This window comes from Mytilus galloprovincialis, chromosome 1 (assembly GCF_965363235.1).
Source record: "Mytilus galloprovincialis chromosome 1, xbMytGall1.hap1.1, whole genome shotgun sequence".
Lineage (NCBI taxonomy): Eukaryota > Metazoa > Mollusca > Bivalvia > Mytilida > Mytilidae > Mytilus > Mytilus galloprovincialis.
Window position 1 is genome coordinate 116,466,241 of NC_134838.1, and position 24,551 is coordinate 116,490,791.

General features: G+C 30.3%; 1 protein-coding gene across 7 annotated transcripts; it reads left to right on the plus strand.

The window, feature by feature from the left end:
• Positions 1-22,856, plus strand: LOC143053359 (dual specificity protein phosphatase CDC14A-like). Of its 7 annotated transcripts, none has more exons than XM_076226183.1 (15): positions 1-337; positions 2,630-2,720; positions 3,577-3,652; positions 4,580-4,672; positions 5,039-5,118; positions 5,997-6,126; positions 7,392-7,479; positions 10,052-10,282; positions 10,475-10,613; positions 11,511-11,673; positions 12,077-12,192; positions 12,835-13,032; positions 13,584-13,631; positions 16,557-16,653; positions 20,745-22,856. In XM_076226183.1, the coding sequence occupies exons 1-15, from the start codon at positions 289-291 to the stop codon at positions 20,769-20,771; spliced, it is 1,626 nt and encodes a 541-aa protein (XP_076082298.1). In that variant the 5' UTR covers positions 1-288; the 3' UTR covers positions 20,772-22,856. The 7 variants fall into 7 exon arrangements, with proteins under 7 accessions (XP_076082298.1, XP_076082297.1, XP_076082303.1 ...); XM_076226182.1 differs by lacking the exon at positions 7,392-7,479 and adding an exon at positions 6,825-6,912 and having other exon boundaries at positions 2-337; XM_076226188.1 differs by lacking the exons at positions 7,392-7,479; positions 16,557-16,653 and adding an exon at positions 6,825-6,912 and having other exon boundaries at positions 2-337.
• The last annotated feature ends 1,695 nt before the right edge of the window (positions 22,857-24,551 follow it).

The window sequence follows — 24,551 nt, forward strand, 5'->3', positions numbered from 1 at the left end:
TATTGCAAGCTAATCGTCTATTTCAAACATGGCCGTCGACTACGGAATGAACTAGGGGGGTGTTAAATTTCTTGTTAATTACTGTGAATTGAGGCAGATAAATGGTATAAGATCTAACCATTCATGGATTGGTAGCCCCCAAAACGTACTTTTATTGTTTTTATTTGTAAAGACTTATTTATTTTAAACTATTTTCGAGACGGAAGAGACAACATTGATTTCGTTGGGGAAATTTTACCATCGATTGAGGTTTTTATTTACTTTTAATAAATCCAGTTTTAATTAATTATGGCCGAAGAAAATGAGATAATTGGCAGTGCATCGGAATTTATAAAAGGTGAGTAATAAAGTTCTGTATAATTACCATTTGTTGTAACCATTAAAAAACAGAAACGCCAGAACAAGTCTTGACAAGGTTGCAACGAAATGGCGATTTCCCTCTCGTTTGTGTACTTTTTGTAACAGCAAATGCTCATTCAGAGAAATCATAATCTCCACGTCTTGCTGTTCTGTTTGAATTAAACGTTTTACCACAAACATCACTTTCAGGACTAACTACTTCTAGATGATATATAAAACTGAAAAGATTTTAAAAAGGGGGAGGGTTCTGTATTATTCATATACAACAATACTGATTTTCTTGCACCACATCTGGCATTCTGAAATCTCCTGTTTTGCAATTGATGAAGCCTTCCATCTGGTTTGATGTGTATGCTACATGTACATTAATAACAACTGTTTTGAAAGTCTGACACAAATTAAAAAAAAGGTTCTTATGAGTTGAGATCTTTTAAACTGATTTTGAAAGCCAATCCAGTGAATCAGGGATCTCCATGACATGCTTTACATTGTATGATGGCGCATCACTATCGTCAAAATCTTCCGCCATCATCAAATGACCACATGTCATTGTTAGATTATCTTCTGGCATGGTTAAATGAATCCCGCCATTGTCAAAATTTATTTTCATTTCTCTCGCCACCACCATTTTCTTAGGAATTATAATTATCAATTGCATCAGACACATAACTGCATAAACCTTAGGCTTTTTGTATTTTGATCCGAAAAGTGATGATGGAAGTTATTAACAACCTCAACTGGCTAAAAAGCCCCTGCACGGTCAGATATCCAATAGGTCCTCCTTGTTTCAGTTTTTAAGCCCTGAGGGATATCTGTCTAAAGATTGCTAATCATTTGTAAAGGTACATCGACACTCCGGACATCATCAGAACACCTGATCAAGATAGATGATTGATTGCATTATTGAATTATGTTTTAGCAAATGCTAATGAGCATTTAGATTTTTTTTTTTTATATCCAGATGCAAAAGAAAAAAGTTTAAAATGTGAAATACATGCTTTTAAAGTGGCTTGGGCGTCTTAATTAAAATTGGTAGAATTTTTTTGATAACTTGTCAAAATGAAGCTTTTATTATGCTTTTTTCAAAAATGTATTATAAAGTATGGATCACAGGACTTTTTTTCATGCTACAGGTTGTGCAAAATTATCAGATTTTGTATAGATGATGCATGGAAAATCATATTTTAAGTGATAAAAAGAAAACCTACTATCAGAACTTCAAGATAAATTGTGAGAAGATAGCTCTTATAACATGCTTTCAGATAAGAAAATGAAAAGATTGGGTCATCGAACTTGTTTTTTTGCTACATATCAAAATAGGTGAATTCACACTTTCTATTATAAAAATCACTTTAACTGAGTTATCTCCTCTTGTTTGGTAAAGTTGGAAAAAAATTTATAAAACACGAGGTGTTTTTGAGAAATTACAGCTGTAGTTATGATAAAACACACATTTTTTTATATCTAGATGAAAAGTCTTTTACATAAATTACACACACTTCTCAAAATTTGCACATTTCATAAAAAATATAGACCAAAGTTATCTGCTACTGTACATCAAAATCCAAGATGGAGGAAGACACCCGAGCCCCCTTAAATTGACTTTTGCATCCCTTGTTTTAAACGAGTATAACATAAGATGTTACATGAAATAAATCTATGCCACATGATCACTGATGATATAAATTCAGAAATTATTGCGTGCATTTATTAATGCTTTTTTTAAGAATGGACAAAAATGCGAGTTTAATTATCACGATTTTGAAAAAAAATACGTTCAGATCTATGTTTCAGTTATCAGAATGATATATTTTTTTACGCAAAATGTGATGCTATCCAAAATTTCTGGGGAGAACACTGAGTACAGCAATTTTAAATAATATTGAATCACAAGTAAGGCAGTAAATACATGAATATTAACTGCAACTTGACAATCTGAACAAATTTCATATTGTCATGATTGTAGTTCTGAATTCATTTCATAGTTTACAATCAAATTGATATAGCTAGTTTTCAAGTTAAGATTCAGAATCAAAAATGCATAGCACATTTTTTGTACATTACTATGAAATTGGCTTTAAGTCCCCTATGCCAAAGTCATTAGGACTTAAGCATGTTAAGGTTTGCATTACATTCATCACTCTGTCCATCTGTCATGATGAATACATGTCTTTCTTAAAAGACTAAAGCTAGCGCATTTTCATAAATGATTGGTATTGCTTTGATTCATTACTATGTACCATTGGTGATATCTATCATATTTTTTCAGACCGACTGTATTTTGCAACATTACGTGCCAAACCAAGATCTACAGCACATACACATTACTTCTGTGTGGACGATGAATTGATTTATGAAAAGTAAGTATAGTTCTATTCACATTTGTCAATATTAATATTTTTATAATTACATGTATATTTAGCATTGAAAACTGTACATAGATTCCACGTAGCCCACATGTAGATAAATAGTCTTTAGTATCACAGTACTACAAGTGACTAGTGTACATGTTTTATAGATTGAGGAAAATTGAATTTTCATGGATCAACGTGGATATTAAAAGTGTTGACAAGCCTTTAATTTTTTTCCTTGTACAAAATGTATACATTGTTGTATATTTAAATTTTGTAGTTGACCTTTACTCACTCAATCCAGGGATATTGGTATCCCACAAATAATAGAAAACCAATTAATGTACAGTATGTACAATTTGTAATATAAAAGATTGTTTTCATATGTGCTGTAGAGTTGGTGTGATATTATATATTGCAGTTACAAAAATGTATATATATGCCTTCTTATCAGATCAAACAAAATATCAGTCATAACAGGGCAAAATGTTTATCTGTGATGAAAATTTACCTTTTTTAAAACAACTTATTTTTGAAATGAACACTGTTTCCTTGTCTTGATGAATTGATATACTTAGAAAAGATGAGGAAGAAAAATCAATGTTGTTATGTTGTAATTTACAACTAAAACTATGAAATGATAAACCTTAAATAACACTCTTACACAAATTTGCTTTTATGAAAACTTAAGTTTTTTCAAGTGCATTTGTAATTTGATGCTCTCAAATATCTTAACAAAGAAAAACTTTGTTGCATTACTACTAATACACAATTTCTGCCTCTTTAGTCTCTATACTTTTAAAAACATATGTAAATGCACTGATGATTACAAATCGCATTTGATTTCTTTTTTTTAATATTTCAGTTTTTATGCTGATTTTGGGCCATTGAACTTGGCACAACTATATAGATACTGCTGTAAGCTGAACAAGAAATTAAAGGTAAAATTATTTTGTACCAGGATGTATTAAATAACATGTTTATATGAAGTTGTACATTCACAACATTGCACTGTTTCATTTATACTTAAAATGAGGGTAAAGCTCAAACCTTTACATTTTACAAACTTTTGCTCATAAATAAATGTATACACATATCATCTATATTTAAAATGAATTACAATGCATTATGTTTTATTGTTGCGGTATATTGGTAAATATAGATAGAAGTTTCATCCATTTACTTATAGTTTACAGTCATACAAATGTCATGTGGTATTTAAACATTGTTTGGCTTTGTTCCAGGTAACCTTTGGCTTTGACCTGCCTCGGGTACAAAGGATTAACCAAGGTGTTCTTTAGTCTGTTGCCAAATATTTGTTACTTTGTCATTTGCAATAAGAAAAACAGGTGTTTTGAAGAATTGATAGAGATTTGTCACTATTTAATTGGCCATGATAAACTTAAATTTGTGTATGTGTACGATAAGGATATCTATGGTGTTTAAAAAGGGTGAAAAACTGAACTTAAGTGTATACAATACAAACAAATGAGTGACACTCCAGAAGTTTTTTAAAATGCACACTAGAAAAGGATAAAACATTCTATTTACCTTTGCACATTTAGGACATAACCGAAAAGAAAATATGTTGACCCCTTTTAAGTAAATAAATAATAATGACATTTAAGACATTTTAAGGAACAGTTATAGATATGATATATACATGTATGAGGTCTGAAAGAAACTTTTCACCACACATTTTATTTTGATGAAATGGTTTAATACTCAATATTTCATAAGTTTGCTTCCTACTATGTCCTATGTCTTATATTTGTCATGGTAAACAACTTGAACACAATCTTACTTTTAAGTTTTATGAAGCAAGAAATTATCATTTTCATTTTTCATAAATTTTCCTTTTATTGCAGTCTTTTTCATTAGCTAAGAAGAGAATAATACATTATACAAGTTATGATGCTAGAAAGAGAGCAAATGCAGCATTTCTGATCTCTGCATATTCAGTAAGTATTTCACAGATTGGTATTCTAAAGTTATATCACCATAAGGTTTATAATAAGGGAATGGTTGTATTATAGGGTCAATAGGCAAGGGTGCATTGTTTTGAAAAAGAACAGGAATTCAACAAAATAAATATATTTTGAAAATGCATATTATGAACTAAAACCTTTTCTAATGAATTATTGCATCTTAAGGCATGAAAGGCACGAATGGTAATTGGGATGTGTTTGGTTTTGGACTTAGTGATAAAGGGAGTTGTAAAAGTACATGTAAATTTTGACTTCAACTCAGCTTCCTTGCATTTGTAATATGCCTTTTTAAAGATACAGGAAAAACATTCAATGAATTATCGGCTTTCTTTGTTTCAGGTTATTTATTTAAAGAAAACACCAGAAGAAGCTTATCGGCCGTTAGTTGCTGGTTCAAATCCTCCATTTCTTCCTTTTAGGTAAGTCATACATAAGATTGTTTGAAATAAAAAAGGTACATTTTCACTACTCTAGAAAGTAAGGGCTGATACTTTATGAAAGTATATTTATTTCTATTTCCCTAATCTATTTCTATCTTTAGTAACTGTGGTTTGTAGAACAAGTTTGTAAAACAAGTTTGAAGAACTGGTTGGATAGTATCTATATATAAGTCTTTAGTGATTACTGCATGAGCATTTCATTGGCGGGAATACGGGTGGGGTAAATAAGTCAGATACTTGGATAATTTGTATCGAGGTGCTCACAGTAACTTCAAAGTAACAACACGTTCTGCATAGTATATTATTTTTATTTATTTATAATGATTTAGTTTAGAATATCTAGATGTGTATTTGCTGGGATATATTTGTAATGTCTTATTATCATAATTAAATGTTGTATCGCACAGAAAATAAGTTACTGCGAGCAAACCAGACCTACATTTTGACTTGCCTATTATTTCGCCATGTAGATAGATTAGAAATGTTTTAAATTCGGACGAATTTATGAGGGAGAATTTAATTGATAAGAATTTTTATGTAAGCAACTGACTATAATAGAAGGCATTTTTAATTCAACTTTTAAGTTGTAAGAACAAAGGTTGTTGTAAGGTAATTACAACATTTCAAGTGGAAAGTTAAAGAAGCACTTTACATAAAAGAAAATGAGATGTATATGTCAGAATTGTCAAAGAGAGACAACTATCCACCTTAGGGTAAGCAAATAAATCTTGGTTTCATGCTTCTGTTTTTTTATTCAGTTATACAAACTAAATTTCAATACATTTATTGAGTATATGATTTTTTTATCCTCCATATTTAAATCATTATGCTAATATAATTGTTGTTATATATTACAGAGATGCCTCCTTTGGTGCATGTACATATAACTTGACTTTATTAGACTGTTTACATGGTTTAAGTAAAGCCCTGGCAAATGGATTCTTTAATTTTGATACTTTTGATGTTGATGAGTATGAACATTATGAGGTAAGATTGTAGTTTGCTTTACTTTCATGTAAAATATTTATCTTGTAAACAAATTATACAGATCCTCAAAACTGGAAAAAAAAATGGCTCTCAACATTTAAGAAAATATGTGAAATTGGATAACAAAAGTCTCATGGTGAATATTAGTTTAATTGATTTTATTACAATTTGCTTCCTTGCCTCTTCTCAAAAGTATACAAGTGATCTGAGTTTATTTTTATTTGTGAAATGCATGTTTTAAAGAAGGACAGCATCCTCATCAACAGAAAGTTAACAACACTGACACAGTTGAGCTATGTTTAGTAAATGGATTTTCTACCACAATAATTATGAAATAATGTAATTATATATGAACAGATCCTTTCAATGAATACTAAAAAATCTTTTTTTTTTTTTTAAGTTTAATTTATTGTAATGTTGCTAATTGCGACATTGTATATACTATTTGTTAATTACAACACTGAATGACATTACAATGATTACCAATTTTAATGAAATGCTGCTACTAAAAAAGTTATTTACATTTTTTTTTTGACATCAGTATATTGTTACAGTTTCATAGTGCCTTCACAAGGAGATTGCTAGTAACATTTTAAAAACCCCAATATCATCACAAACATTATTATATCAAGATTTCAGCTTTCAATGTATTTCAATAAAATGTTAAGTTTTTTTACCACAAAAATTATATGTTACAGAAAGTAGAAAATGGAGATTTCAACTGGATAGTGCCAAATAAATTTTTAGCTTTCTGTGGACCTCATCCTAAAACCAAGATAGAAAATGGTAGGCTTGAAATGTGTTTTTGTGTTTGAACATGCTGTCATTATAATTGAAGTATTTGGTGAATGTGTGCATGTTGTTAGCCATGGTTAACTGATTGACAGCATGTTTTGTGAACTGAAGTTTGGGTAACTCAGGCTTCAGTTTTACATTAATTGGTATCAGTGTACATCATGTTTGAAGGTATGGTAATCATATATTATTGTTCATTAGTTATCATTTTCAAGACAAATTTGGGGATTATGACTGAAATTTTCAGATGGGTTTGGAGAAATTCTTAAATTCTGTTTCAGCATTTGAAATGCAAAGAATTATTTTATTTTCAATAATATCAAATTTGATGTTTAAGATATTGACGGATGCAGTCCAAAAATGATAACTTGTTAACCTACCTTCAAACATATTACATGTGCATGTTATTTTATAAGTAATAGATTGTAATTTCTATTGGTGTTTATTATTTATGTTTGTTTCTCCTACAGCGGGTAGAAAATGGGGATTTCAATTGGATCATTCCCAATAAAATGTTGGCTTTTAGTGGTCCACATTCCCAGAGCAAGATTGACAATGGTATGAAATGCATCAAAACTGCTAGTCTCAAATGCTTGCTTTTCATTCATGTCTCAAAATTGAAGAAAAAATTATAATCTTCACTTAGGAATGAAATTGTTGCTTCTTTGGTCACTTTTCAGTAGTATTTTTCAGTGCTATATTTTTTCATGAACATCTATATGCACATTGTTAACCATTTCAAATGAAAGAAATCATTCACAGAGCTTTTTCAATAGTGTTCATGGTAGCATCAAAAGAGAAATTTGTACACCAGTATTGCTGTGAAAACATCTTGCTAAATGTGCATGCATTTTTGACAAGACTATTATTATCCAATCTGTAGTCTTCTGTTTCAGTAATATCAAACTGTGTGCATGCTAATCTACTATTCATGTAGTGTAAATCATTCAATACTAACCTTAAATGGTTATTCTTTTTGTATATACATAGTGTTTAATTTGTTTATGAAGTAGTATATTACACATAAATGTGACATAATGAATAGCATGTATGCATTTTTTTAGCAGGAAAACCATGGCAGCTAATACTCGCACTCTAGAATTGAATTCAGAGAAATATAATATCAAATTATTGCCCCAAGTTGTTGGATTTTTCACTTTCTGGTGTTGAGATTTTTCAATTTGGCATAGTGACAATGTTGTGTCATCTTCAGTGCTTTGTTAAATTTTAGAATTCTAATGTCTAGGTAGTTGACATTTTGATATCAATTTGGCACTTGTAGAGGAGTATTAACCATCTCCAGGTTTACACACCAATTCTCTCTATTTTTAGATCTAAATAGTCCTAGACATACCATGCTGATAAATCTGCCTTTTGAGATTCTGATGAACATGAAGAAATTTCCGCTGGGTATAGGATATTGTAGAAACAAACTTCTTACTCCAGAAAAGACTTAATTAAGATATTTCCCCAGTAAAATTTGGGAGTTTCAGATGGCTTGATCTTTCTACATATTGGCTTGTGGTAAGCCATCAAGTATCAAACATGTTTCATTCTGTTCCTTGATCTTTCTACATATTGGCTTGTGGTAAGCCATCAAGTATCAAACATGTTTCATTCTGTTCCTTGATCTTTCTACATTTTGGCTTGTGGTAAGCCATCAAGTATCAAACATGTTTCATTCTGTTCCTTGATCTTTCTACATATTGGCTTGTGGTAAGCCATCAAGTATCAAACATGTTTCATTCTGTTCCTTGATCTTTCTACATATTGGCTTGTGGTAAGCCATCAAGTATCAAACATGTTTCATTCTGTTCCTTGATCTTTCTACATATTGGCTTGTGGTAAGCCATCAAGTATCAAACATGTTTCATTCTGTTCCTTGATCTTTCTACATTTTGGCTTGTGGTAAGCCATCAAGTATCAAACATGTTTCATTCTGTTCCTTGATCTTTCTACATATTGGCTTGTGGTAAGCCATCAAGTATCAAACATGTTTCATTCTGTTCCTTGATCTTTCTACATTTTGGCTTGTGGTAAGCCATCAAGTATCAAACATGTTTCATTCTGTTCCTTGATCTTTCTACATATTGGCTTGTGGTAAGCCATCAAGTATCAAACATGTTTCATTCTGTTCCTTGATCTTTCTACATATTGGCTTGTGGTAAGCCATCAAGTATCAAACATGTTTCATTCTGTTCCTTGATCTTTCTACATATTGGCTTGTGGTAAGCCATCAAGTATCAAACATGTTTCATTCTGTTCCTTGATCTTTCTACATATTGGCTTGTGGTAAGCCATCAAGTATCAAACATGTTTCATTCTGTTCCTTGATCTTTCTACATATTGGCTTGTGGTAAGCCATCAAGTATCAAACATGTTTCATTCTGTTCCTTGATCTTTCTACATATTGGCTTGTGGTAAGCCATCAAGTATCAAACATGTTTCATTCTGTTCCTTGATCTTTCTACATATTGGCTTGTGGTAAGCCATCAAGTATCAAACATGTTTCATTCTGTTCCTTGATCTTTCTACATATTGGCTTGTGGTAAGCCATCAAGTATCAAACATGCTTCATTCTTTTCCTTGATCTTTCTACATATATTTTTTGATATCTTTAATTTAATCAGTATTAAAAGTATAACTTCTTTTCATCTGTTATTGGTAAATCTTGTGTAGACGACCTGTCTAGTGGTAAATTTAATATATAAATGTGTGTATTGTCTAGATTTTGTCACAATTATGAAAAAAAAATTATTACAAGAGGTTCATGTCATGTTGGGCATTATCTAGAAATTTTGTCAAGGCATTCTGAAATTGTTTTCTTCTTAATAGCATTGGTTAAAAGAATTAAATTATTTGAAATATGGAAATTTTGTAAGGAAAATAAACAAATTAAGGCATTGAGTTTTTCATGTAGTTTGTAAGACTGTCTCCTTACTGTGTCAGAGTTATATTTGATGGGACTTTTTACTTCAAGTTATTTAAAACAAAAAGTGTTATGAAACAGTATATAAGATATCTTGACTTGTTTACATTAAAGAGCCATTTTAATATCATATAAACTAATTTTCTTATCTAGGAAATGTGTAACCCAAACTTGATAACTTAGAGTTCTGTATCCTTTCAGGCTATCCATTACATGCTCCAGAGGCATATTTTCCTTATTTTCGGAAGCACAATGTATCAACAATAGTACGATTAAATAAGAAGATATACGATGCTAGAAGATTTACAGATGCTGGCTTTGATCATTTCGATCTGTTTTTCACTGATGGTAGTTGTCCTACAGATAATATAGTGCGGCAGTTTATAGATTTATCTGAGAATGCTGATGGTGCTATAGCAGTTCATTGTAAAGGTAAGATTGGCATGTAAATGATCATATACTTTATTTGAGTCAAGGGGGTAGACTTGGTTAAGGGAGATAACTCTTTAAATCGTTAATGTGTTTCTAAAAGTCAAGTTCCATCAAATGTATGTTAAGGATTAACCTAAAAGTATAAATAATTTAATTGCTATTTGATAACATAAATTACTCTTTTAATTTCAGCTGGCCTAGGTAGAACTGGATCTTTAATTGCATGTTATATGATGAAGCATTATAAATTCACAGCAGCAGAATGTATAGCTTGGTGCAGAATATGTCGACCAGGATCTGTGATAGGACCACAACAAAATTTCTTAGAAGAGTTAGTCTATTAAAAACAATCTCATTCAATGTACATGCCATATAGAAACCAGTTGTGGGATGTGGGTTTTAAGGCACTGAAATAAAATATTAATGAAATTAAATCTTTAATACTGACAAAATATGTAACTTGGAAACTTTTCTTAAATCCAAAAGATCTTTGAACCTATATATTTTTATGCCCCCACTTACGATAGTAGAGGGGCATTATGTTTTCAGGTCTGTGCTTCCGTTTGTCCGTCCCACTTCAGGTTAAAGTTTTTGGTCAAGGTAGTTTTTGATGAAGTTGACATGTTCCATATGATATAATCTTTCTAATTTTAATGCCAAATTACAGTTTTGACCCCAATTTCACGGTCCACTGAACATAGAAAATGATAATGCGAAATTCAGGTTTAAGTTTTGGTTAAAGTTTTTGGTCAAGGTAGTTTTTGATGAAGTTAAAATCACATCAACTTGAAACTTAGTACACATGTTCCCTATGATATTATCTTTCTAATTTTAATTCCAAATTAAAGTTTTGACTCCCAATTTCACAGTTCACTGAACATGGAAAATTATAGTACAAGTGGGGCATCCGTGTACTATGGACACATTCTTGTTTTAGTGATAAAGATTTCAAGGTACTAAAAATATTAGGATAATATCTAAAATACAAAAATACCTGAAAGATATGAAAAAAGAAAAGAAAAGAAGTATACAAAAGACAACCCAAAGAATAAGTATAACACAAGTAAAAAAATATGGTTATAAAATACAATTATGTGGTCTGTCAAAAAGAGTGAGCAATTACTGTTAACTTATTTCACACCAAACTAATACTATATCTACAGAACATGTTGTACACATGAAAATCTGAATAAGAATATAAACTAACTTTCCACACAACCTATTGTAGGAAGCAATCTTGGATGTGGATGCAGGGTGATTTACACAGAGCAAAGTCGAATGATAAAGATCGTACGAGACATCGTCATCACAGCGTGTCAAAGATTCTGTCAGGCGTAGATGATATGAGAATACAGGATGCATTTGATTATCATTATCAGTCAGATGATGATGTAATTATATTTATTTTATTTTTATTCTAGTTTTATATGAATAAAACCAAATTAGAGTAAAATCTAATCCCTTGAATTTTAGGCAGAGAAGGTCACCTGACTTTAAGTGGGAATATGGTTATATTGGTTTTAGATTCCTCAGTGTTTTAAGTTAGTTTCATAGATTAATTACTGCTTACTATCCCTCTGCATGAACAGATATATATTGCAAGAAGAGCCCATTTAGCTTGAAAAAAAAACATACATTTACTTAATACAAATATTAAATTCATTTAAATATTTCTGTTAAAATAAGCAAGGGTGTTGTATTATTTTCTGAGTGATTAAGTGAGACATCAATGAAGTAAGCCTTTATATCTATTACTATTGAATTAATTACAAGATGATTCTTTGTTAATTATAGATGTACACTGGCCCACTAACACGTGGCAGTATGATAGAGACTCAGGGAGACAAATTAAACCAGTTAAAGGTACTGAGGAGAAACCATGCCAGATCTGCTACAACTGGTGCATTTGGGTATGTATTAAGACACTGCATGTCATGTGTGTGGCTAGGCATGTCACATGCTGCTTAACCATCCAGTTTGAAATATGTATAGCACCAACCTGACAATAATAATGTTCAAAGATGTGTACATATACCTTATAAGTGATTTAATTCACCATAGAAAAATGTCTAAAATACATCATTAGTACAGACTTGCATATTGATTAGTTTTAGTGCTATTACTGGATGCTGTATGCTATTGTAAAAGAAGTATAATACAAAAAAAACCAATTTATATAAAAATAACCACAAACGATGAGAAAAACTTATTTTTAACATTTCAAAAGAACTTTGATATGCAATATTTTTACATGTATCTCTTTGAAGAGGATACATCTTACTCTCATTTCTTTTTTCTTTATTTCTGTCTCAGAGTTTTTTTATGTTCTCCTTAAAGACGCAGTTTTATATGTCACAAGCAAGACATCATTTTTTTTTTTTTTTTTTTTTTTTTATATAACCAAGAACAAATACAAAAACCCTGAATATATTGAACATGTTGAAGACGTTAAAGCTATTATTTTGTTCCCAAATGATGTATCAAATGAAACAGGTGTCATGTAACTTTTTTTTTAAATTTTGGGTGAGTTACTATGATATTCTGTACAATAGGCATGATGATTTGAAGAGTCACAAGAGAGGCACAACACAGTCATATCGTTCAGGCGGCTCAAAAAGTGCTCATGCTACTCCTTCATCGCCGTTAAAAGCCTCCAAAACCAGTACAAGTAATACCCACCATACAAATACTTCTTCAAGTATGAAACGTGGTACACGGCATACTACTGGCTCTACACCCAGTGCCAAAAGGTAGGTTGCTCTGACATCACTCATCATTCATCATGCATCATCAAAGGGAGGTAATCTATCAATTTACAAAAATGTCATACTAATTGTTTCAAACAATGGTGCTATTTTTGGTTTCATATATATGTCAGAAGGCATAACTAGGGTTTGTGATTACAAATCAACAATATAATTGATTTACCTCCCTTGTCATCACTAAATCACGGTTGGGCTTTCTAATTTTTGTGTGTTATCATATTAATTGGGTTTTATGCACTTGTGGAACTCAAATTTTTTTTTAAATCTTGTTCCAGTTCATAGCAGCTAGTCTGTTAAAAAAGTATATCTACACAAAGAATTTAGTTTTTAAAATGGCTGCACTTTCCTTCACATTTCTGTAACTGATCAACACCTCAGATCATTTTCATTCTGATCAGATGCAGTATCATAACATGAAAATCATAAATATTTTTTAGGCTAGTTTACAGATGATATATATGGTATTTTTTAATGTCATACTAATCATTTTGTCCCCCAAACTGTTACATATTATAAATCATGAATCCTTTTTGTAGAAAATTCAACTCGCATACATATAGTCTGAGGAAAGCTGTAGGCCCTAGGTAGGATCCAGTATAGTCATTAATGGGCAACAGTTCTGTAAATTTATGTTTGCTAATTTTGGTCAAGCTAATTTATTTCACCAGCGCATGCTAACTCTTCAGTTTGGATTAAGTTTTGCTTTATAATTTATAATTGGAGCTTTGTTAACTGTTGTCATGAGATATTGCTAGGTTTTATTTCTTTTGTTGAATGAAATGTAATCTTAATTGAAGTAAAGGATGGTGTATTCCTTTAAAACTAGATAGGATAAAAATTGTCTAAATCATACTTGTGTTTAAAAATGATCACAGAGTTAATCAAGTATTAAATAGACTTATCTTGTAAAATGGTAAAATAAATAATTCATTTCTAAGAAAAGCCAGCTTTTTCAGTGGTTTTGTAGATAATGAATAAATGGTATATTTTCTTGCAATATACACATTTTTTTTATCTTGCAATTCTTGATTTGTAAACACATAAAGTTTTATACCCTAGCTGTTATATACTTTCAAAGAAATCAACATAGCCTCAATCTGTACCATAGGTCACCAAAATAACACTTTTACATTTGTGTTTACTTGTTAATGCCCCCCTTAAACATATTTCATAACTCTAGCCAGATACAGTACTAGGAAACATTTATGTTACACCGATATCATAACAAATGGCTTGCATCCTTGTATTGTATATTAAAATAGTGAATTGCAGGATAAAATAAACATGTCTTTTCAGTTGCCGATAAATTTTGAATTGAATGAATGAAAGTTTAACCTTTAATCAACAGAATAAATCTGATTTCTGTAACATTAGTTACTTAGTTTTCCTTTGTTCAAATTGTGTTTCTGCTGTAACACACAAGTGTTACCAGAATTTGTTTTTATGTATCATTGTGAATTTAGCTTACATGGACTGAAGGTTTGAGCTATTGACATTTCATGCATTGCCTATATTATCTTTTCATATATTACCACACGACCAATTAAACTGCTTTTGAATAACCTTGAATAGGTCTTGCGTGGTATTTAATTTGGTAGCAGCATTCTCATCCAATTAGGCCAACCAACTTTTAAATTGACTGATACATTTTGAAACATTTTAGTTTTTTGACTTTTGACCTACAATCTACTATTGTGATAAAATCAATTTGGAAAAAAAAACCATTATTTATGTTGATATATGAATAAAATTTACCAAGAGTGTACACAGGCTAGAACCTTCTCTGTTACATTGGTCTTTTTTTTATATTTTTTACATTTTTATAAAAGTTGAGTATGTTAGGGGAAAGTAAAATAGATGTATGAAATATTTGTACTTTAAAAATCATAAGTTCAGTTCATGTGATTTTTTCAATGTTATTAATTTATGTTGATATACCTTTCTGAATACAAAGCCAAGCATACCAGCTGGTTAAAATATTAATAGATATTGTAACACAAGTGCTTGCACAAGTAATTTTGAGTAGTAAACTCTGGTTAATTTCATAGTTTTGCTTTATTTTACAATTTCTTCAGATTACCGAAAAAAATCTATTATTCAATATTTAAGGTTTTATGATAAAGATTTCAATGAATTCACTCCGTTACATTTATTTCTGGTTGATGGATGGTGACAATTCTACTTCTGTATCGCCTTCTTGTTTAGTGCTTTATATAGTTTAATTTCTTTTTTAATTTTCTTTTTTAATGTGTGTAATGAACTAAGAAAATTAGTCTGCAACAACAAAGGTTTTGCATAATCTTTTATTATTAAAAAAAGTATTATCCTTTTTGAACCATAAATGCTTTAAATAATGCATGCCTTTTATAACAATAAGTTTTATGGCCCGTTTTAACATGGTCTTCAAGTTAAGGCTTTGCATAATATTTATACTATGTCTTTAGAAAAATGTGTTTATTTCCAAGATTTACTTTATTTTGTTCCGTAGTTACCTCCCCTTACAGATTCATGGTAAACATTAGTAAGCTTATTGTTTGATGTGTATTAATAATTTTATATGTGAAGTGTTGGGTGAATAAACCAGGGGGATAATAATTGATTTGCTTTTCGGTTGGGTGAATGTTTCATCTTACTGTGAAAATTAAAACCAACCATACTCGAGTTTTTGTTTTGTTCCATTAGTTTGATTGATAATACAATTATTTTGATTGGAGTACACATATAGCTTTTACTTGTTTCTCATTCTTTTTCTTAGCTGCATGGCTATGCTTAATATAAAATATTTGTCACATGATTTTTATAACACTTTTTGTAAAGATTAGAAATGCATTTTCACAACTTTTGCATTCAGAGAAATAATGAGGGACTAACCGACTAGTATGACAATAGGGTGTTCAGCATTATACTGTTGTTTACTTGGTCTACTGAACAAAGTATTTTATCTGACTGTTATTGAAAATCATATAAGATAAAAAGAGATGACATGTGGTATAAACGTTTAGAGGTGATCTTACAACACATGTGAAAAAAAACCATTTTAATTAACAATATTTTTTGTAATTTAAAATTTTTGACTTTACTTTGATAAAACTTTGGATGTAACAAGTCTTCTGATCGGCTGAAAGTTTTTGATCCATCAGCTCACTAAGACATAATTTTGTCATGTGACTGATGTCATCAACATTTTTTTCATATTTTACCCCTTAAAATGGAATTGAGAATTAAATTATAATGAATGTCTTATGTTTTTTCTGTCTATTCTAAAAAACCTATACGGTTTTTTTTTTTGATGCTTTTTTTTTCACAGAAAGAAAAAATATTAGTTATTTCTAGAATATTAATGAAACAAAAAAGTGACACAAGGAACATTTATTTTGTAAGGTGTTAGGTTTAAATCATGCTGAACACTTTAAAGGCGTACTAAGTTGTTGAGTAATTGTGTCTTTGTCAGAGTAATAACATTGAATGTTTCTCTTCCTTTAATTTCTGATGTCACTTTTGTGCTTTAGCTCCTTCGACTACCTCCTTCGTAATAAGACATCCAGTGACAACTTGGGCCTGACGAGCAGTCGAGGTTGGCCCTACAAATATCAGTTTATGAATACAGTAAGTTTCACTAACATGTTTAACCCTTCACCATCTCCACATTAGACCTGTATAGTGAATGTAAACAAAAACAATTCATTTTATAAATAAATTGTTGTGTTCATTTACTTTATTGTATAGAATGAAAAGAATAAAAGAAAAAAAATGGTTCTTTTGATAAAAGTTAAGTTAAGTTTTTATTTAAACTTGATAGATATGCAAGATTTTTTGGATACATATTTGAATATTTAAATGTCTATTATCAATATGGTTAAGACACTGCTTTAAAGCATTCAAGCAGAGAAAAATCTGATTAGCATGAAATGCTTGTAACAAACCTTCTTATATAAAGTATATATATATTATTAACTTTGAAGCCTTAACATTAAATATATATAAAAAGTTATATATAAAGGAATTAATTAAAAAATAATAATGATATATGGAAGGAAACAAACTAAAAGAAAAAAAGAGCCAACAACAAATTGTATTGATAGGTCATACTTATTTACAGACACTGTACAGGTCTTATTTCATCTCTCAGCTGCTTGTTCTTCTTGATGTTCAGCTTATTTTGAAAAGTTCAAATTTGTTCAAATTCTGTAAAAATTATCTTTAAAACTGAATACAGAAGTGTGATGTCAATGGATGATTAGACTATTCATTTTTTTTAAGTGCATTTAACATATCTTTATCAGAAATTCAAGATAGAGGTCAGTTCCCTTATCAAAGTCAGTAATTGACATTCTAAACTAAAAAATAAGTCAGTTAAAGTAACCAAAGGGTGGAGACATGTTACAAGTTAAAAAACAAATTCTCTTTTTGTGTGTCTTTACACATTGTGCTATACTATTGAAGATTTTTATGAATTCCTTATTGAATATAAATACAAAGTGACTAAGTGACAGGGGAAATGATTCCATTGGACTCGTTGAAGTCCTGAAAGTGATGTTGAATAACTGTTTTCTGTTGTAACACTGCTGATCTTCTATTGCATGTATTATATATACTTGTGTGGTTGTCGTAGGTGTTGTAACATGGACCAAATGTATATAACTTCCTTAATGAGTCTATAACTGTTTTGTTTAATTGGGGACTTCTGATGGTGCTTCTTAGTGTTATATTTTCTTTTAATACCTGACTGAATTTAACATGCTCAATTTTAATTATTATTTTAAAAATAGTGATAATTGTTATTTTTTAATTATTATTTTTAAAGAGTTCATTGAAGCATTAATATAATCTAGACAGAATTCTCTTGTACTAGATAAAAAGAGTATATGTAGCAACAAACTTCCTGCATGGCAGCTTATATTGACCAATGGAAAGTGTGTATATCAGTTAATTTACAAATTAAATGTGTGTACATCAGTTACAAGTAGTCCTTCATGTAGACATGATGAAAGAATGAATAAATGAATAATTTATTAAAGTGCAACCTGAATTGACATACTATAATATACATATGTTATGATCCTTCTGAAAGAGACCAATTACCTTGAGCCATTCTCCCCACATGTTAAAGACAGTTTTACATAGATTCGAGTTTCAGAATGCACAACTGATTTGAATTTTGAGGAAAGAGATCAAATCATGAGTCAAAATCTTGTCAAAATTATACAAACATAACAGTTTATTCTAGCTTTATCAATTCTTCATGAAAAGATAATGATCCGTTATGATTCCATGGTCAGGGAATGAGGGTTTATCTGAGGATTTTTAATCAAAAGGATGTTAAAATAGTACAGACTTAGTAAATCAGAATTTTTATGAAGAGAAGATGAGACATATTAATTTTAATGGGTCAAGGATACATGATGAGAGAGTATTAGAATAAAGTTCATTTTTCTTCAAACTTTAGTATACAAATTTACCTAGAAAAATATCAGAATTGTATTGCATATGGAGTGAGGTGTTGATTTTGAAGACAATGATTTCCTGTGAAAGGAAGCACATTTTGGGGTTATATGGTTGCAAGAGAAAGTTATCTTTGTTGTGTACTTAATGTAGAGCACTAGATAATTTTGAGGAACTGTAGTAAATTTTATAAGATGAGATAAATGTGTGGTCAGACCACATTTGCCACATGCATGGAGTACCATGTTTTTGCTAAGATGTGTATCTTACCTATATGCATCTTTTTATTACACATTTATTTTAGACTAAGGGTGTGGCTAATCTTCTTCTGAAGGAAAAATTAACTTAATGAATGTTTATACTAAGTAATGTATCTCCTGAAGCATCAAGAATATATATATATATACATGTGATTAAAGTATTTTTACTATGATGATGGAGGTTAAATACTGCCGTAACTATCCATTTGTTGTATACTACATCTTAAGATTAAAGTATGTATAGGGTACCTGTACAATATCTCAGACGTATATTAATGAGACTGAGACACAAATGAGATTTAAAGCTAGCAATTTTTAGCTCACCTGACCTGAAAGGTCAAGTGAGCTTTTCTCATCACTTGGCGTCCGTCGTCTGTAAACTTTTACAAAAATCTTCTCCTCTGAAACTACTGGTCCAAATTTAACCAAACTTGGCCTCAACCATCCTTGGGGTATTTAGTTTAAAAAATGTGTCCGATGACCTGACCATCAAACCAAGATGGCCACCATGGCTAAAAATAGAACACAGGTGTAAAATGTATATTTTGGCTTATATCTTTAAAACCAAAGCATTTAGAGCAAATCTGACATGTGTCAAATTGTTGATCAGGTCAAGATCTATCTGCCCAGAAATTATCAGACGAATCGGACAACCTGTTGTTGGGTTGCTGCCCCTGAATTGGTAATTTTAAGGAAATTTTGCAGTTTTTGGTTATTAGCTTGAATACTATTATAGATAGAGATAAACTAAAATTGTCAGTCAACCCTTTATAGTCAATTTTAACAACTTTTTTGTTATTTTTTGTAACTTTTACAAAAATCTTCTTCTCTGAAACTACTGGGCCAAATTAAAATTTACTTGGCCACAATCATAATTGTGGTATATAGTTTAAAAAATGTGTCCGATGACCCCACCTACCAAACAAAATGGCCGACATGGCTAAAATTAAAACATAGTGGTAAAATGCAGTTTTTGCTTTATATTTTTGAAACTAAGACATTTAGGGCAAATCTTTCAAGATTTAAATGTCCATCAGAATAAGATCTATCCCCTAACAAATTTTCAGATGAAGCCTACAACCGGTTGTTGGGTTGCTGCCCTAAAATTGGTAATTTTAATGAAATTTTGTAGTTTTTGGTTATTGTCTTGAATACTATTATAGATAGAGATAAACTGTAGACAGCAATAATGTTCAGCAAAGTTAGGTCTACAAATAAGTCAACATGACCAAAATTGTCAGAGAACCCCTTAAGGAGTTATTGTCCTTTATAGTCAATATTGAACAACTTTTCGTCATTTTTGTAACTTATACAAAAATCTTCTTTTCTAAAACTATGGGCCAAATTTAACCAAACTTGGCCAAAATCATTACTAGGGTATCTATTTTAAAAAAGTGTCTAATGACCCCGCTTACGGACTAAGATGGCCGACATCAGTAAATACAGTAACAGGTGAGCGACACAGGCACTTGAGAGCCTCTAGTTTTCTACCTGTTTCATGTCAAGTCAGAATAAGATAAACATTTAAAAAAAATTGTACCAAATTTATTGTTCTCAAAGACCCAAGTCTACGTGAGTGAGGAATGGATTTTGAATTATTAATTGGAGGATGAAGTTGTTACATTGGAGATGTTTTCCTTGTGAAAAAGGTTGTAAACATTTAACAGAGAGGATGTTATCAAATTTATGGGTTATAAGTATTTGTAAGTATATGTGATTCATATATATTGTAATTATTTTCAGTGATTTGGTTTATATGCATGCTCGAACGGGTGTGTTATAACAGCTATTGTAACTTGTTTATAATATTGTTGATGGTAATGCACATGTATTAAATTTTATTTCTGTATTTACTCTAATCAATTCATCTGGAAGAACAATTCATCATTTGATTGGATCACAGAAAAAGCAGAGAGAATAGAATTTTCAGGTACTATGGTATCATTAACTATAACCAAGATTCTTTTAATTGACAAATATATTTTATCTTTGCAGGTCGGTTCCTCTTACTCGAAGTACTAAAGCCACGCTAATAAGGTGACGAGAGAATGGTGGTTACTGTGATAAATGTCTACCTATGCAGACTTTTTAGTGTTGTTTTAACTGGAGTTAATTGATTGTGTACAGTTTGTAATATAGCACAACCTGCTTATTAAACCAAATTGTAATATACTGGAGAGTTATCTCCCATTGTAATTGTACATAACTGATCATGGTCACACAAATGTTTGTCTCTAGTCTTTTTCTTAAACTCTCTCCTTTTAGAATTATGTATTAATCAAAGCCAGTTTTATATTTTTGACATTTAACAGACTTTTATGATGACCATATCAGGCCTATTAATATAAATACATATTTTATTTATTAATTTTTACAACATTTTTGTAAAGTGTTGAGATATTTGTATAGTCTATTGTTGAGAGGTGTGAGATTTGTAGGTCATCTTTTAAATGAATAATGGTTTTTTACATGATGTTTTGAGAAAAGTTTATTTTATTATTTGTTGTTGATGTGCAGTTTTGAAGGACCCAAGTTGTATATTTAATTCCAACAGTTTATAAAACAGAAAAGGAATTTTTAAAAGTGTTTTAATCACCTTGTTTTAATTCAGATTGTTAACAACATACATTCATCATTGTGCCTTTTATAACGCACATTATAATTGTTTTAGCAAATAACTAGAGCATCTGGGAGAGTTTGTTAAAGTAGTATTTTATCTTTTGCTAACTAGTAAGTTCAAATTTTATTGAAGAACCCCATGAAAAAATCTAAAACATAAAGCTTGCATTTTAAAATAAAATATTTCATTTGATTTAAAAAATAAAGCATTAGATATACCAAAGTTGTTACTTTGTACAGTATCACCTGTTAATTTGTAGATCAGTTAATAGTTATATGATTCCTGCTTCATATTGCTTCAATAATCAACTTAATAGAAGAAAATATTTACTGCTTGCTTCTTTATAAATTTTGTATTAAACCTTATCTTTTATTTAATATTTATATTTGCATAGAGCTCTGGTTAAGCTCTGATTTATATTAAAATGATTTTTTAGGAATTTTAAGATTAGCTTTCTTTATTTCTGATTAATGACATGTGTTGAGCGCTTGCATGTTCAATGGCTTTTATATTATTCACTCTTCTTTTTATGTTGAATCACTTTTTATACTTATTAGACATCTGTAGAATCCTAATTATATATGTTATATTTGATACATTTTTGTTGAATTTTAAATATTTACGGGGCTAATGTTTTTCATGAAGAAAATAATGGTGTTAAACTAAACATTGACATTGTTGAAATTAAATTATGTTCAAACTGTAATAAAATATTTTGAAAATGAAAAAAAAAAAAGAAAGTATAAATAAATAAATTGATAGGAAATTATTCAATTCAGATAAAAAAAATTTTTTTTTTAAATGTAATGATGTGAAATGCAATAGTTTATATTTTGAAAGTTTATGAAATATTTACTTTTGCCTTGATATGGGAAATTTTTGTTAAGAGTTTTGGATATTTATTGGGAAATTATTTACCAAATGGCTAGAATAGGGGCTTATTTTCATAGATGAAAATATTAAGTAAAACATTTTTTTTGTAGAAAAGATTAATCCTTTAAATATTATTCAATGTCAGTTATTTCTATTTTGTGTCATTTCAGAGATGTTATATCAGTATAGTTGTTATTTTATTGATAAATCAGCATTTCTATAAATATGATGCACCAATCTCTATATCTTTACAAAATGTGATTAAGTTAGAGATCATTCCTCTACGTAAACTTGTTTTTCGAACTTTTCAAGATTCCTGTGAGGAAAATTATAGTTATACAACAAAACTATCTAATAAATATAATGATGGAGAAGAAATATTAACTTTTGATTTAGATTTGGAAAAAAAATCAGAAAATTTGGACAAATAAAATTGGTGAAACTTGTTTAAAGTAAATGTTTGATTTTGTGTGAAAGTGGCATGAAATGTACACAAATGAAGTTTTGTTTTATGTTTGTCATGTTGCTGATCCTATCTATCCATTCAACATCCTGTCAATTGACGAATGTCAAATTGTTATGATTAGAAATATAAAAAAGATATTCAACCATAATGACTATTTCTATTTCTAGCATCACAAATAATTTTTGTAGTTAAAACCTTGCATCACATAGTTGTCCTGTCAAGCATTGAGCCACAAGGATAGGGTAATGGTCTCCATCTTTCTGTCTATCCATTCCCTCAGACCATTTGAATAAAGCTTTCATACTTAGGAGGAGTATTTGTTATTGTATTTATATCTTGACCATGCTGTATGGTCAGTTTGATTTGACAGTTCATGGTAATTATTGTACTTTAAACCATTCTTTTTAGCTATGAAGGGCCTAGAGAGCCTTTCGCATCACTTGGCATCTGTAATCTTTTACAAAAATATTCTCTGAAACTGACTGGCCAAATTTAACTGAACTTGGTCACAATCATTGGAGTATCTAGTTGAAATAATATTCCAGCCAACCAACATGGCGGACATTGCTAAATATATAACATAGATACAATGTAAGTTTTGTCTATTGTATTAAAAACTGCTCTGAAATAGAACTAGAGGCTCTAAAGAGCCTGTGACGCTCACCTTGGTCTATGTGAATATGAAACAAAGGACACAGATGGATTCATGACAAAATTGTGTTTTGGTGATGATGATGTGTTTGTACATCTTACTTTACTGAACATTCTTGCTGCTTACAATTATTTCTATCTATAATGAACTTGGCCCAGTAGTTTCAGTGGAAAATGTTAGTTAAAATTAACAAATTTTATGAAAATTGTTAAAAATTGACTATAAAGGAAAATAACTCCTTAGGGGGTCAATTGACCATTTTAGTCGTGTTGACTTATTTTTAGGTCTTACTTTGCTGTACATTATTGCTGTTTACAGTTTATCTCTATCTATAATAATATTCAAGATAATAACCAAAAACAGTAAAATTTCCTTAAAATTATCAATTTAGGGGCAGCAACCCAACAACGGGTTGTCCGATTCATCTGAAAATTTCAGAGCAGATAGATCTTGGCCTGATAAACAATTTTACGTCATGTCAGATTTGCTCTAAATGCTTTGGTTTTTGAGTTATAAGCCAAAAACTGCATTTTGCCTCTATGTTCTATTTTTAGCCATGGCACCCATCTTGGTTGGATGGCCGGGTCATCAGACACATTTTTTCAACTAGATACCCCAAAGATGATTTTGGCCAAGTTTGGATTAATTTGGCTCAGTAGATTCAGAGGAGAAGATTTTTGTAAAAGATAACTAAGATTTACGAAAAATGGTTAAAAATTGACTATAAAGAGCAATAACTCCTAAAGGGGTCAACTGACCATTTTGGTCATGCTAACTTATTTGTAAATCTTACTTTGCTGAACATTATTGCTGTTTACAGTTTATCTCTATCTATAATAATCTTCAAGATAATAACCAAAAACAGCAAAATTTCCCTAAAATTACCAATTCAGGGACAGCAACCTAACAACGGGTTGTCCAATTCATCTGAAAATTCCAGGGCAGATAGATCTTGACCTGATAAACAATTTTATCCCATGTCAGATTTGCTCTAAATGCTTTGGTTTTTGAGTTATAAGCCAAAAACTGCATTTTACCCCTATGTTCTATTTTTAGCCATGGCGGCCATCTTGGTTGGTGTTCACCGGACACATTTTTATACGACCGCAAAATTTGAAAAATTTTTCGTCGTATATTGCTATCACGTTGGCGTCGTCGTCGTCGTCGTCGTCGTCCGAATACTTTTAGTTT

Excerpts from the sequence above, each read along its gene's own strand:
- LOC143053359 (XM_076226183.1), top strand. The coding sequence starts at position 289 with ATGGCCGAAGAAAATGAGATAATTGGCAGTGCATCGGAATTTATAAAA. Across the intron at positions 4,673-5,038 it reads TTCTGATCTCTGCATATTCA|GTTATTTATTTAAAGAAAAC; the intron begins GTAAGTATTTCA and ends TCTTTGTTTCAG. Across the intron at positions 5,119-5,996 it reads CCTCCATTTCTTCCTTTTAG|AGATGCCTCCTTTGGTGCAT; the intron begins GTAAGTCATACA and ends TATATATTACAG.